At 50.5% G+C, this 15,991-nt stretch overlaps 1 protein-coding gene across 3 annotated transcripts in view; it reads left to right on the forward strand.

The window, feature by feature from the left end:
* SPAG17 (sperm associated antigen 17) overlaps positions 1 to 12,686 on the forward strand; it is a 301,346-nt gene extending 288,660 nt beyond the window's left edge. For 2 of the 3 annotated variants that reach the window (XM_032773620.2, XM_075071732.1), the window contains 4 exons: positions 4,945 to 5,005; positions 7,702 to 7,846; positions 9,082 to 9,219; positions 10,761 to 12,686. In XM_032773620.2, the coding sequence (XP_032629511.1) occupies positions 4,945 to 5,005; positions 7,702 to 7,846; positions 9,082 to 9,218 (343 nt within the window). In that variant the 3' untranslated portion in view covers position 9,219; positions 10,761 to 12,686. Of the gene's footprint in view, positions 1 to 4,944; positions 5,006 to 7,701; positions 7,847 to 9,081; positions 9,557 to 10,760 lie in introns of those variants that run through there. The other variant, XM_075071729.1, reaches the window with a different exon arrangement.
* Positions 12,687 to 15,991: the final 3,305 nt, after the last annotated feature.

The following is a 15,991-nucleotide window of genomic DNA, read 5'->3' on the forward strand; positions in this document are numbered from 1 at the left end:
TCAGTGTGTTATGGTTGCTTTACATGATAATATTTCACCTGTCCTGTTTATGTAACACTTTAAAAATCAGCAAAAGGGTATATAAATAAAATTTATTATGAAAACAAAGGGCAAAAAACTATTATGTACATAGTTTAGTCCTATTCAGTGTCTATACGGCGCTTCTTGGCTTGTCTCTTGTATTCATTAAATGGAGCATCTCTTGTCACTGTCCAGCAATAGTCTGCAAGCATTGATGGGCTCCATTTGCCCTGATAGCATTTCTCCATTGTTGCAAATGTCCTGGTGAAAATCGCTCGCCGTGCTCGTTGCTCACTGCTCCGCAGTTCGGTGGAAAAAAATCTAGATGAGAGTGCAAAAAATGTATCTTTTTTACGAGTGACATGTTGCAACCAAGGCTTTTGTATGCCTTGAGGAGGTTTTCCACCAACAACCTGTAGTTGTCTGCCTTGTTGTTTCCGAGAAATTTATTGCCACTAACTGGAAGGCTTTCCATGCCGTCTTTCCTTGCCACGCAAGTGCATGGTCAAATGCATCATCTCGAAGAAGTTCACGAATCTGAAGGACCAACAAAGACACCTTCCTTTATCTTAGCTTCACTTAACCTTGGAAATTTTCCACGGAGGTACTTGAAAGCTGCTTGTGTTTTGTCAATGGCCTTGACAAAGTTTTCATCAGACCAGCTTGATGTGTAAGGGTGGTAACAAAATCTTCCTTGATTCAACAAGTGGTGGATGCTGAACACTTTTTCCTCCCAGGCTCAATGACTGTCGGAGTGGCCAATCTTTCTTGATGTAGTGGGAATCTCTTGCACGACTATCCCATTCACAGAGAAAACAGCAGTACTTTGTGTATCAGCCAGTCTGCAGACCAAGAGCAAGAGAGCAACAACCTTCAAATCGCCACAAAGCTGCCCACTGATGTTGGTCATAGTTTGACACCTCATTCTCAGAAAAGTTGTTTGTTTCATGTTGTCATAAGGTTTTCTTCATATGGGACTGCATGACCAACTGGAATGATGGCAGGGCGAAAACATTGCCCATTATGCAGCAAAACAGCTTTAAGACTCGTCTTCGATGAAATCAATGAACAGTCTCCACTCATCTGGATCGTGAACGATGTTGAGGGCTGCCATCACACCATCGATGTTGTTGCAGGCTACAAGATCACCTCCATGAAGAAGAATGGACAAGATCCTTTTGACGGTCACGGAACATGGAAACCCTAACATCACCTGCCAGGAGATTCCACTGCTGTAGTCTGGAGCCCAACAGCTAGACTAGAGCCAATCAACAATTTTAAGCATCATTTTTGTTCTCAGTGACCCAGAATTAGTAAAGTTTGACTACATTTATTTCAGAAGCATTTTGGCTGTAGAGCAGTGATATCAGCTTTGATCACCCCTGCCAGTGAAAATGGTGCCAGAATTTACAGTAGTGCCTCTAGGTGCTTGTAGTGATCCCCTTTGTTAACCATCCAGACCCTTTTCCCCATTGAATCACCATGTTTAGGGTACTCACCAAGGGACAGTGTGCTTGCCAAGGGACAGTGAGAAAGAGGCATATTTGACTGTTGTGATTCAAGGTTGTGAGTGCACTCACAATACTGCCTCTATTCATCGTTTCTTGTGCTTCTGCAGATGTGCCCTTGAGGGGTACCTCCTACATACAGCGGGAGCATCCCTGCCAGCTGAGGAGGTGAACCAGGAGGAGTAAGGAGGACGTGTTTAGAGAAGTGCTGCAATCATCTGATGCTGTAGATCGTGATCACAGGGCGTGAAGAGAGACAATTTTGAAAAATTAAAAATGGATAGCCAGGAGAGGAAACGGGCAGGAGTGGAGGATCAAGCAGATGGAGGACCAAACAGAGATGCTGAGGTCCCTGACTGCACTGCAGTCAGAACACAAGCATTCTCGACTCCCTCTGCAGCCCATACAGAACTGCATTCCATGCCCTTCCCAAATTCCCCACTCATATTCCTTGCAAGTTCCCAACCTGTTGCACTATCCCTTGCACTCCACCCCAAGGGACAGGTTTCAGAATAAAAATAATGAGGAGTCCTTGTGGCACCTTAGAGACTAACAAATGTATCTGGGCATAAGCTTTTGTCTCTAAGGTGCCACAAGGACTCCTCGTTGTTTTTGCTAATACAGACTAACATGGCTACCACCCTGAAACCTGTCAACACGAAAGGTTTCAGAATGACAGCTGGACTGGTGGCTGTGAGAGCGTCAGTTCAGCGAGTGCTCCTCAGTGACATGTCCCTTGTAAGAAATGGAAATCTATGTATTCCTGTGTAATAAAAGTTTACTCTTTAAAATAAAATGAATCTTTATTTCTGTCCTACACACAGTGGTTGGTGCTGGAATTCATGCACAGTGGCAATCAGCACATTTGCACACTACAGTTAACACTCAGGTACAATCATTCCAAGGGTCATTCAAGGTGGCAAATAACCAATGCCTGGCTGAATGCATTACAGAAAGACATATTACTGGGGGTCATTGTTGAACTGCTGCTTTAGGGCCTCCCTGATTCAACTAGCTCCCCGATTGAGCCCCTCTAATACCCCTGGTATCTGGCTGCTCAAAGTCAGCTGCCAGGCAATCCGCCTCAATGCTCCACCCCATGGAAACTTTTCCCCCCTAGAAAAAATTGACCTGAATCTGCTGTAGAATTTCCAGTCTGACAGTGTTACCAGATGACAAGCATGGTCTGACACTCTAGACAGTGGGAGAGTGCTGCAAAACCACAGCCCAAACAAGACAGAAATTCTGTGTGTGTATTTTAGTTCATTGTGCCACAGACCGTAATGGATCCATGGGCTGGCCTGTCAATCAGTGTCAGCATCTCATCTTTGAGGACTTGCACATGTCCATTCCTCATTAGGGATGTGTTCGCCTGGTGTCTGAAGCTGGAGATGTTTGCCATAGCAGTACTCATCAGGGCAGTGCATGCACCTTGCATCATCTTGTGCTCCTCACTGAGTATTAAAAAGGGTGAAGCTGCTTCAATGGCCCAGTTCCTTCTGTCTGCCCGTAGTCAGTAGTTCAAGCATGCTGCATGCAGTTACACATTCTTCCCTTTGTTCTGAAGCTAATTTATTCTTTTCTAATTAGTTATTAGCCTTAGATAGTTAATGGTACTCATTTTTTGATGGGTACCATTGTGGGGAAAATCTCTAACTTCTGTGCATGCACACCCCTAATGTGGACTGGACGCATCTGGAAGAACACCTGCTATGGAACAGATGAGTAAGTCGTTTTTAAATTGTGTTCATCACTGTGCTGTTGAAGGACTCCTTCCTGACTCCGCCTCAATGCAGGAAGCACTATTGAAGCTTTCCTCACTCCCAACCCCCAGTGACAAATCCCTGTTTCTTAGTAGGATATTGACACCAATGTATTTTAGGCCTGGTCTATATTAGCAAAGTTGCACCAGTGTAACTAAACCAGTATTGAACTGCTTTCCTTACACAGTGCTCACCCTTAATGTACATGCACTTGAACCACTGTGAACCTCTCTTAAATCAGTTTAGCTTCATTCAATAACTGAGTTAAGTCTTCCATTTTGATTTGCTTCAGAAAATGAACAGTGGTTGGATCTGGGAGAGGATTTTCTTTTATGAGTTCTTGTCTAGACAGGAAAGGTTTTTCAGTACATGTTTTTCTGCTATAATTATACAGGTATGTCCACACTGCTTTGTTTATGCCAGATTAAACTACTTCCTCTGTGAACCACTGTATCTACACAGAGGGGTAGCCGTGTTAGTCTGGATCTGTAAAAGCAGCAAAGAGTCCTGTGGCACCTTATAGACTAACAGACGTATTGGAGCGTGAGCTTTCGTGGGTGAATACCCACTTTGTCGAATGCATGTACATGGTATTCACCCACGAAAGCTCATGCTCCAGTATGTCTGTTAGTCTGCAAGGTGCCACAGGACTCTTTGCTGTAGCTACATAGTGCAGCGCAGCTCTTGTTTGAAATGACCACACAGCATTCTACGCAGATATCCAGAGCTACTTTGTTCCTCCACTCAGCCCTGTGCATGCTGAGATTTTTCTCAAAGTGCATTGTATGACATCTACTGGACATCTGGGACTTGGGCTCAAACTAACAAACTCTCATGACTTCTTTTGTGGAATCCCATAATTCATCTGGCTTTTGTGAACCAGCCCCACTTTCAAACTGCTGTCAATCAGCATGGAGCAAAGATTGCTGAGCTCCACAAGCCTTTCATTCATTAATACAAACAGGGTGCGCCACTTGTATTGGCAGTCGTGCACCACAGGGATGTTGTTGAAGAGGTGGAGCAGTCTCTTCAGCTAATGTCTGCATGACATTTCCCTGGTGAGGCTGTATGTAGTGGAATGTCCCTTCTGGGCTCGGCCAGCCAACACCTACAGGACAGGCTAGTGATGCAGACCTGGGATGATCTTCAGGTTAAGGAAGGCTAATTTTCTAGAGGTCTGTGCAGAGCTCGCTCTAGTGCTGCTGCAGCAGACCACCACCATGCATGTTCCCCTCAGCATGGAAAACAGTGTGACTTCTGACATCTGGAAATTCGCCAGCTCCAATTGCTGCAACAGAAAGGGTATTTCACCACAGTGCTGCAGAGCCTGGTTGACAAATGTGGCAGGCTCACCAATATTAATGTGAGGTGGACAGTTTGAAAGGCATCTCACCAGGGTCCCTGGTCAGCTGGGTGGCCTTCCAAACTGTCCACAGCACCAAAGGGTCCCATGGTGGACTCCATGGCAAAAATCCAGTCTCGACGCAGGCCGTGGGAACATTACAGGGGGGCTTGTTTTTGGCTGTAGTGTTATTGCAGGGGAGGGATAGCTCAGTGGTTTCAGCACTGGCTTGTTTAAACCCAGGGTTGTGAGCTCAGTCCGTGAGGGAGTTGTTCCAGGTGGCAGACTGATTGTATCTTTTCCCTGGCAGGTTTCGGGTGAAGCAGCCACCTCCCAGCACAGGACTGAGAGTGATTTACACACCAGGGCCTGTAAGTCATGTGGAGCAGGTGTATTGTGGGGCAGAATGTACTTTGTTTTCAGGCAACTTCAGACTGGCCCCCAAGGCTGCCAGGAAATTTCCCAGCAAATGCCTCTAGCATCACTCTGGGGGATGGGCTGGCAGGGGCCCAACACTGAAAGCTCTCTGCATATGCAGATTCTTGCAGCCCACTGGTGAAGAAATGAGCAGGTGAGAGACATGGAGCATGGGAGCCTGGGTGACCTGTGCTGCCTCCTGTGTTTGAATGTAGCAGTTGCTGTGAGATGCTCTTTAGCAAGTATCAGATCATGCTCCATAATGCATAGAGTAGTCACCATGCAGAGGCATATTTACAGTGAAACACAGGGTGCCGTGGCATGGGGCCCCTCAACAATAGGGAGCCCCAGGGTCCTGCCAGCTCCTGGGGCTCCTGCTGCAGGCTCCGCACCCACCAGCAGCCAAGCTTCCCAATTCCCGCCTCTTCGGCACCTCTTCCCCAGACCATGCCGTGTTCCCACCCCTCCCTTTCCATCCCAGCGCATTTCCCGCCACCAAACTGCTGTTTGCCAGTGCTCAGGTCGCTTCAGGAGGGAGGGGGAGGAGCGGAGCCATAGAGCACTCAGGGGAGGAGACAGAGAAGAGGCAGAGGCGGGGGGCCTTGAGGAATGGAGTGGAATTGGGGAAGGGCAGAGCAAAGGCGGGGCCCCCGCACTCCACTATACATACCCCCCTCCAGCCCTCTGCCGTGAGCCTCCAGGGGCAGGGGGCTGGGAGCACCCCCATGACCCCAGCCCACACCCCCAGCCCTCTGTTCTGACTCCGTCCCCCCTCACTCCTGCACCCACACTTCCAGCCCCCTGCCCACCCTGACTCCTGCACACACACTCCACATATCCCCACTTGCACCCCTCGCACCAAACGGGAGCTGCCCCAGGTAAGCGCTCCACACTCCAACCCCCTGCCCCAGCCCAACTCCCTGCCCCAGCTCACCCTCCCGCACCCTAAGTCCTGGCCAGACCCTGCACCCCAACATTTTTTTTACATTTTTTTATAAAGTGCTCTTAGCCAAAGCACTTTACAATAGTTAACGGCACAAACAATATTTGGAAAGATCATTAAGTGGTCTGCCGAAAGCCCCAGCGATTTTCAAGTGGTCTGTGGAAAAATAAGTTAGACTAAAGAACAATCAAGGCACCTCACTTTATTTTCATTTACATCTTATTACTTACAGGAGGAGGATGAAGCAAAAAAGGAATGAAAAATGGGGGCAAGTGGGGGATAAGAGTGAATGTCCTTTTTCTTGACTGGGTCCCAAGGAGGGGCACCATAAATGAAGCTGAGCCCAGGGCCCCGCTAACTCTAAATCCGCCACTGTCACTATTAAATTCAAACGCAAGTAACAGCAGAAGGCAGCAGGCCCAGCCTGGAGAAGTGAAGTGATTTGCCCCATGTGTCAGTGACAGATCTAGGAGCCAAATCTAGATCTCTTGAGTTCCAGTTCAGTGCCCTAACCTCAAGGTTCCTTCAAACCAATGACTGACCTTAAAGGGCGTGGAAAAGATACTCTCCCTCTTTCCTTCTGTATGTCCTCCTTTCCCCCTCCTTCTCCATTCCTATCGCTAGTTCTCCCCCAGCTGTAGCAGGCTGGTTCTCCTTTCCCTCTGCTAAAACTAAAGGGAAGGTTAATGGGAAAGAGGAAAGCAAGGATGGAGGGACAAGGAAGAGAGCAAAGACTGTAGATGAAAGAGGGGGAGGATGCTTTGGGAAGGGAAGGAGGAAGAGAAATTAGACACTTGAAAGAGACAAATAAAAAATGCCCTTCTGTGTTTACTTCTTCTCCGGTGAGTGGTAAAGAACAAAAAATGGAAATACAAAAAGGAAGAATAAACAAAAGGGAGAAAATGAAGGGTTTTAAAGTAATACAGGTTAGTTACAAGAGATAACAGGGATCATTTTGCCATTGTTAGGCCTTGTTTTACCACGGTTTAGTTCCCAAGTATTGGCAAAATTCTCCTGCTCCTCCCTCTAGCCCATTCTGAGAGGCTCCTGTTCTCTAAGGGCCGTGAAGTCAGCTGGGGTGGGAGAGAAGGATATGAGAGAAGGAAAGTGCAGAATGTTGGGATTGAGGCTGGATTGAGAATGTTCCTCACTGAGCCCGGGATGCCACCAAAACACAGGGCAGAGGTAGATTCACTTTGCTCCATTCCATGTCTGAATGGAGTGACAGAGACTAGAAAAGACTGGCTGGCAGTCTAAAAACAAACTACTCACCACCCCAATTACAGCTCTTCTGGTAACTCTGTACCTGCTGCACCTACTCCATGGGGCATAGTCTCTATGTATTTTCCAAAGGATAATCCACTTCAAGTTCTGATGGATGTAAAGGCAAACTAACGCATTCTGCACAGACCTCACCAGTCTGAAAAGTCACCTAAACAGCCCTTCACACCAGGAATAAGCTTCTGGGTGTGGCTGAACTAACAAACAGCAGTTGTCTTGCTGCAAAGGAAGAGTTGTGACCCAGGAAGCTCAAATAGAGATGAATGGGAAGGGGGACAAGGAGTTTGGCAGTAGTGGGATGGATTTCTCCACTGGTGGACCTAAGGTCCCCCTTTCCTTGTATATTTTTTGTGTAACTTGTAAGGTACATGTCCAATTTTATTCCTCTAACATGACTGCTTCTGGGTCACTCTGTCTCTCTTCCAGGTGGCAGCCGGGTTGCAGGCTGAACTGGAGATCGAGATTTATGCCATGGCAATTGGAGTGGAAGGTGCCGAGGGCTCTGGAGAAATTTCCCACCGTATTGAAATTTTAACAGAGAGGGAGACGCTGTTCCTGCCTGTGGAGGCAAATATCCTTTGCTGCCTTACAGTATAGACAGCCCGAGTAGCCTCAGGCGTGGAGACCATCCCCAGCTGTACTCAGGCCTCCTTTCTGAGGCACACAGCTGAGCTGAGGGACGGACCCCAACTGCAAGTGATGTCAGTTGCACAGGATGGGAAGCCCGGACACACTGGGTGGGAGGAATGAGACCAGGAAGGCAGCCCCAAGACATGGCTTTTGGGGAATGATTGGAAAGAGGGACAGGAGGGCGCACACACCCCAGTCGGGCTCAAAATCCTTATTAACCATTTAGATGATATTTAAGGAGCTGGGCCCCCCTGGCTGGACGCTGAGCACACAGAGAGGGACCATCGCTACCTCAGCAGGCTCATAGCGTGAAGGCAGACACAGAACTGGGGACAGGGCTATAACTGCATAAGCAGATGAATTGAGCCAGTTTGCTTGGTTATGTTTTGTTGCTTAGCATTTTTTTCTTTTCTTCTGGCTGTTTAATTGGGACTACGATCTGGTGACAGATAAGAGCAACTTAGTCCCCTTTGCCTCAAGCCTCAGAAATGTTCTGTTCACACTGAATGACAGGCTGCTTTTCACAGGGGGGAGTATTTGGGCAGGAGGTTTGGCTTTGAAGCAAATGGACTGCTGGTTAAAAGGGAGGGATTGCCAGGGCTGGTAGGGAAAGAGTCGGTATGTGGAGGAACAATGCAAGGCTACACGCGCAGCTCTCCTAGCAGCATATTAGTGACTCGTGCTCCTAAACGCAAGAGCCCCCACCCCTCCCAGGTTGGAGAAGGAATGGTGGCTCTTCTAAGGTGACAAGGGGGCGGTTACTGCCAGTTAAAGTGGTGCTTCCTATATTATGGACCCCTGTCCTGTGACAGCTAGACTGAGACCATCCTCAGCTAATTGACATTGACCCAAAATGCTCTCTGCTGGCAAATTCTATCAGTTATAGAGCTGGGCTGGACAAGGACTGGTGCCCGAGCAGCAAAAGCCTCCTGATTCGACTCCCAGTCACCCAGTCGTGACTCATTCCCACCCCCACCCCCACCGTGAACTACTGTTTTCCCCTCTTCCCATGTTTTCTCTTTTCCCCAACCCCCATAGCTCACTTTGGTGACTGAGCTGGGTCAATGGTTTGGACTCAGATCCTTGTGAAGGCCTCTCATCTCCACAGACTGTTCAGGCTTCTATGCCCCCAGGTTTGTTTAAAAAAAGAGTTTACACCCTTAACAAGTATCTCACCAGTGTTAACAGGTGATATTTATGAGCACAGGCCACAGGGCTACCCTGAGGGGGGCCAGGCAGCTACAGTCCGGCTGGTTTCTACAAGTCCCACCCCCAGGTTCAGGATTATACTACCCCACAAACTTCCTGGATAACGTAAGTGCCGCTGATGAATCATTGCAACTTCTACCTGAAGAGTATTAGCTGAGCCTTGTCTTGGCTACTCATCCACCCCAGGATCAAGTCCTGCACCACCGACAGCAGGAGCCAGACACAGCTGAATGTTCATGTATTAAAGAGAAGCAGTTGGATGATGGTAATGAAAGGACTTAGCTGCTACAAGTTTTCCCAGTTACTCAGTCCCAAAGAAGTCACTCCCAGCAGAGAGGCACAGTCTCTGTTTATCGTCTCCACCTAAAACCCTTGGCAGCTACACTCTCCTCTCCCATTAGCTCCCCCATTCGTTGTACATCCACCTGCACAGCAAGAAGGCAGCTTTTTAGGTGCAAATGGCTTTTTTGGTCTTCTGAGTCTCACTGGAGTCAATAGGGCTCTGCCTGTTGATGCCAAGACTATTCCATGAAATTCTGTAATTGATCAGAAGCAGTGTTCAGACATTATACAGATAAACATCATTGAGTTTAGCATAGGGCCTCCTTTCACTCTGCCAAAAATATAGTCGCACTATTTCCTTTTTGAATACCAAAAATATTTCTCACAGTTTCATAGAATCATAGTCTTTAAGGTCAGAAGGGACCATTATGATTGGTGCAGGCTCCAGAATCTCACCCACCCACTCCTGTATCAAACCCCTAACCTATGTCTGAGCTATAGAAGTCCTCAAATTGTGGTTTAAAGACTTCAAGGTGCAGAGAATCCTCCAGCAAGTGACACGTGCACCATGCTGCAGAAGAAGGTGAAAAACCCTCAGGGCCTCTGCCAATCTGCCCTGGAGGAAAATTCCTTCCTGACCCCAAATATGGCAATCAGCTAAACCCTGAGCATGTGGGCAAGGCTCACCAGCCAGATACCCAGGAAAGAATTCTCTGTAGTAACTCAGATCCCATCCCATCACAGACCACTGGGCATATTTACCTGCTAATAATCAAAGATCAATTAATTGCCAAAATTTGGCTATCCCATCATACCATCCCCTCCATAAACTTAACAAGCTCAATTTTAAAACCAGATATGTCTTTTGCCCTTACCGTTCCCCTTGGAAGGCTGTTCCAGAACTTCACTCCTCTGGTGGTTAGAAGCCTTCATCTCATTTCAAGTCTAAACTTCCCGATGGCCAGTTTATATCCATTTGTTCTTGTTTCCACATTGGTACTGAGCTTAAATAATTTCTCTCCAACACATGGCACATGCAAACTACTGTACCTGATTGTGTGGGTGAAAAGCTTTGAGCGTTCAGTGTGGCCATCCCAAATCTATGCTCATATCTTTTATGCCATGTCCACCTTCATTTATTAAAGAGCTTTGTGAAGTTTATGTGAAAAATCGCTTTGCATGCCAATGTTCCCTTCCACTAGCAGTAACACAGCACAGACCACCACAGCTGGTGGGAGCAGCTGCAGTGCTTGTAGCACAGTTTGCAAGATGGCTGGAGACAATTAAGTGCTTCTATTGCAACAAGGGTAGATTTCTTTTTGCTTTCTTTATTCTTGTTCATTTTCTTTGTTCTTTCATTACAGATCAGGCCAGGAGGGGGTAACAGCAAAAGCAGCAGCACTGAAAGACAGATTTTAGACCAGCATTACTGTATAAATATTATCCCAGTAAATGTATTGAGCAAATCAATTCACACCAACTTGATTATTAAATGATTGTTTCCTCTCACCATCCTCAGTTTAGGCTCATTTGTCTCATGCCTGTAACTTAATTGTCTGGCCCCTATCACATTCTTGACCAGCTTTTTCATACCTTCATGATGGAGGCGTTCAAGGCTGCAGGGGACCTATTGGCACTCAGGGGGCTGCCCTCACCTCCTGAGAGGGTGAAGTCACTGGCACCGATCCCAGGCCTCATATATTCTATGGGCAAGCTGGCAATGATGTCCACCATGGGGCCATCCCCATTACATCAACCACTGGCACCAGAGGTTTCTGTGAGGAAACCCCTCCAGTGCCCAAGCTGGCACCAATCCCCGGCACCAAGAGGCTCAGCTCCTCCCTGGTCATCACAATCAGAGACCTCAGAGTCAGGAGTCCTCTCACTCTAGCAGGAGCAGAAGATCCCGCTCCCGCTGCGACAGTCATCCCTACGTGGCACCCTGGCAGGACCAGTGGCCCTTCTGGACACCCTGGGCCTATCCTCAAAGCCAGGATTCCAGATTGGCATTGGTGGTCTCAATCTGGGGTGCTCCGACAACAGCGCCGGCTGCTGCACCGTCCTCAGCACCGATCCTGGTGTCAACCGCTGGTGCAGTCCCGGTGTCTACCGTGGCACAGAACTGACCACGGCACCATCGGTTCTTGCCCTGCAGGACCCCAGGAGGCTGAGGGCAGTGATCAGACCCCAGAACCAGCCACTTCTCATCCTCTTCGTGGCTGGGTGAGGCAGTGGTGGCCACCTCACCCACTGTAGCCTTAGAAGACACTAGGGTCCTTCAGCAGCTGCTGAGACAGGTGGCCCAGAACCTAAATATCAAAATGAAGGTGGTGTTGGAAGAAGCTGGCCTAATCGTTGATATTCTCTCCCTGCCCGGGCCATCCCGTATTGCGCTGTTGCTGATCAAAATGGTTTAGTGATGCCACCAAGACACTGTGGGAGACCCCGTCCTCGCTGCTGCCTATTGCAAAAAGATACAAGAGGAGGTACTTTGGTCCTTTTCGTGGGTATGAATATTTGTACATCCACCCCCAGCTGGACTCCCTGGTAGTGGATGCTGTTAACCAGCATAAGTGACAGAGCTACCAGGGGCCCTCTCCCAAGAATGGCGAGGCCAAGAAAGTGGACCTTCTGGGGAGAAATAAAAATACTCAACTGGGGGTTTGCAGCTACGGATCGCTCACCATCAGGCTGTGGTTAACAGATACAATTGTAACACCTGTGGGGCTATGCAAAAGTTCACTGAACTTCTGTGGTCTGACTCTCGTGCAGAGTTCTTCGCACTAGTAGAGAAGGGCAACTTGATCTCCCGTATGTCCCTGCAAGCGGCCTTGGATGCAGCCTCCCACACGATGGCTACTGGGGTGGCCATGAGAAGGAGTTCTTGGCTGCAGGTCTTGGGCCTACCGTTCAAGGTGCAGCAGATGATTCAGGATCTCCCCTTTGAAGGTCAATTGCTGTTTTCAGAAAAAACTGACTCGCGTTTGCACAGCATCAAGGACTCTTGGGCCAACCTGAAATCCTTGGGCCTTCACACGCCTGTGACCCAGAGGAGGCACTTCAGACCTCCCCCACCCTTGAGGAATTATCAGCCTTAGCTGAGGCAGACAGAAAGAGTCATATAGGAGGAACAGGAACTCGAGAAAGAGACCTCATCCTACCTCCAGCCAGGATTCTGGCCAGTTGAAATCTTCCTAAGGCCAGAGGCAGGACTTTGAAGGTGCGCTCGGGGGCGACACACCGGCTCAGAGACTGGATCTTCCCCACCTTACCTTTTTGTCCCATCTATCCCCTTTCCACCCTGTGTGGGTCCGTATTACATTGCACTGTTGGGTCCTCAGCTGTGAGGGCTGCTCTCATCTTGGTATTCTGGCACTTCAGGGCAGGGGAAAGCAAGTCAGAAAGTTCCATGAAAGTGCCCTTACGCATGTGAAAGTTTCGCAGCCACTGGGAATCGTCCCACACCTGCAACACTATGCAGTCCCACCAGGCTGTGCTTGTTTCCTGGGCCCAGAATCGGCATTCTGTGGCATGAACCTGCCTCTTTACCACCATGACGTCCAAACTGCCAGGGCCCATGCTTTGAGAGAAGTCTGTGTCCATATCCTCATCACTATTGTGATCGTGCTGTCTTCGCCTCCTCACCTGCTTTTGCAGGTTCTGGTTCTGCACATGCTGCAGGCTAATGCGTGGTGTTTACAATGCTCACAACAGCAGTGGTGAGCTGAGCAGGCTCCATGCTCGCCATGGTATGGCGTCTGCAGGAGAACAGAGTTGCAGCGGAAGTGGTGGAGGACAATGGTTAGCACCACTCACATTTCCCGAGGAAGAACACACGTTCCTGGGAGATAGACAACATGGAGGAATTCGTTATCGAGACATGAGCAGGAGAGCAGTGTTGCAGCAGAAGCAGTGGATGACGACAGGATGCCACGAAAATAGATATTTATACAGTCCTACTGTTAGCAGTCCTACTGCACCGTCTGCTGAAAGCAGTATGCCGTCTGCATGGAAAAAAGGCGCAAAACGATTGTCTGCCATTGTTTTCACAGAGGGAGGGGCAACTGACGACATGTACCTGTGTCACAGTGGACCTCTGCTTCTGCCCTGAAGGGGTTAAAAACAGCCCTGGGAAGGGGCTGGGGCTGGGGCTGGGGCTGGAGAAAGCAGCCTTTAGGCTGGGCTGATGGGGAAGTGGCCGCAGCTGGCGCCATGCCCCAAACTGAGCCACGGGGCCTAATAAGAAGGCCAGGGAAGCCAAGGGCAAGCAGTCTCTCTCTGACTGGAGAGGGAGACAGGCCTGGCTGCTTGGGAACTCACCCAGGGGACCTAGAGGAAGGCAGGGCTGGGGAAAGGCCTTAGGAGCTGGGAAGCCCTAGGCCAGCAACTCCCCAGGCTTCAGAGCTGGTTCTAGGCCTCCTAGGCACTGGGCTTGCAGAGGGGCAGCTGGAGGATGGGTAAAGGCAGCCATTCCAAACCCCTTGTTGCCTAGGATGATCAGCTGATACACTGCAGTCTTCCCCAGGGCACGGGGCTAAACAGAGACTGGCAGTAGCCACGACTGAGGCAAAGAGGGGATAGTGGGAGAGGGTTCCCCTGGGATGGGGGAGACCCAGTTAAAGCAGCACCGGGGTCCAGGGAGGGACACGGGGGCCAGCAGTGGACAGGTGGATCACTGGCCTGCAGAGGGCGCTCTGGGCTGGAATTTGAGCTAATTCCCTGAAGTCACCAGCAGGGCGTGCCGCAGGGGTGAGTCTGCCCGTTTACACATGGTGGAGAATGCAGGCATAGCGGTCCACCCCTGATACAAGGGGTCAGGGCAAGGACTGTGAAACTATTGCCTGGACTTTGAGGTGGAGAAACAAGAAGGGACAATGGATCCTGTGTATGCGGGGGTTTACTACGTAGAGACCCCAGGTGTGGTCCCTAGTTGGGCCCCAGTGTCAGCGCCCCAGAGAAAGGGGGCTGACCACCTGCAGGGGATCCGGGAGGCCCAACAGGACATGTGGGAGGTGCAGAAGGCCCTCCGGGAACAAGTGGGCCAGCTGGTACAGGAACAGGGGGCCCTGGGCAACATCCTCAGGACGGAGTTCCGGAGGCGTGGTGGAGACCGATGGGAGAGGCGGAGAGCCGGGACCAGGAGGCCTGCAGCTGAGCGCCAGACATGCTATGCCTGTTTAAGACAGGGACATATAAAGAGGGACTGTCCCTACTGGGTTGAGAGCAGGCTACCTTACCCAGAGAAGGGGCAGCGGCAGGTCCCTCGGGCAGTCTGCCAGGTGCGGGAACCCAGGCAGCTGCCAGTGTGTTGGACATGTAGGCAGACGGGCCACTTCTGGAGGGACTGTCCAGGCCCAGGGAACATGGTGCAGGGCAACCCAGGGAGGGCTAGACCCACAAAAAGTTGGAGAAGGCCTAATGCCGCAAGAAGGCAGGGAGCCTGCTGGGGCTGCCGGGAGCCTGCTGGGGCTGCCAGAAGCCGGGCCACATTCAGAGGCACTGCCCCCTCAGGAGAGGTGAGGGTTGGCCAAGGGAGGTGCCGGGAGGCCCGGAAGGGGCCATGCTGGATCTAGAGAGGGTGACACAGGCTGAGGTGGAGATCGCGGGCACCTCACAGGAGGCTGGGACCCAGACCATCACCCCACCTGTCATGGAGAGAGACCCAGACCCTTACCCCACCTGTCATGGAGAAAGAGACCCAGACGGAGTGGGCCCAGCAAGACTGGAGCCCAGGTGGGACATATCCAGGAAACAAAATGGACCCAAGTGGTTGTGGGACAGACCACCAAGGAGATCCAGACCCTGAAGGAAGAGGGCCTGGGGGACTCAAATCTATGGGCATGGCTTGAGGAAGCAGAGCGGGCCCTCCGTGAGTCTGAAGCGAGAGCGGTGGACCTCGCTAAGGAGTATGCGGCCATCGTAGATGAGGAGGTCTGCTTGTGGAAGCGATTGGAGGAATCGGAAAGGAAGTGAGTGGCACTGGAGGCACATGGGTGACTGGTCCAAGGGAAGAAGCCCTCCCTATCCCCAGGGGTGGGGGTTTTGAGAGGGGGGTGTAACAGGGTGGACTCCTGCTCCTGCCCTGAAGGGGTTAAAAACAGCCCTGGGAAGGGGCTGGGGCTGGGGCTGGGGCTGGGGCTGGAGAAAGCAGCCTTTAGGCTGGGCTGATGGGGAAGTGGCCGCAGCTGGTGCCATGCCCCAAACTGAACCACGGGGCCTAATAAGAAGGCCAGGGAAGCCAAGGGCAAGCAGTCTCTCTCTGACTGGAGAGGGAGACAGGCCTGGCTGCTTGGGAACTCACCCAGGGGACCTAGAGGAAGGCAGGGCTGGGGAAAGGCCTTAGGAGCTGGGAAGCCCTAGGCCAGCAACTCCCCAGGCTTCAGAGCTGGTTCTAGGCCTCCTAGGCACTGGGCTTGCAGAGGGGCAGCTGGAGGATGGGTAAAGGCAGCCATTCCAAACCCCTTGTTGCCTAGGATGATCAGCTGATACACTGCAGTCTTCCCCAGGGCACGGGGCTAAACAGAGACTGGCAGTAGCCACGACTGAGGCAAAGAGGGGATAGTGGGAGAGGGTTCCCCTGGGATGGGGGAGACCC

The sequence above is a fragment of the Chelonoidis abingdonii genome, chromosome 1 (assembly GCF_003597395.2).
Source record: "Chelonoidis abingdonii isolate Lonesome George chromosome 1, CheloAbing_2.0, whole genome shotgun sequence".
Taxonomy (NCBI): Eukaryota; Metazoa; Chordata; order Testudines; family Testudinidae; genus Chelonoidis; species Chelonoidis abingdonii.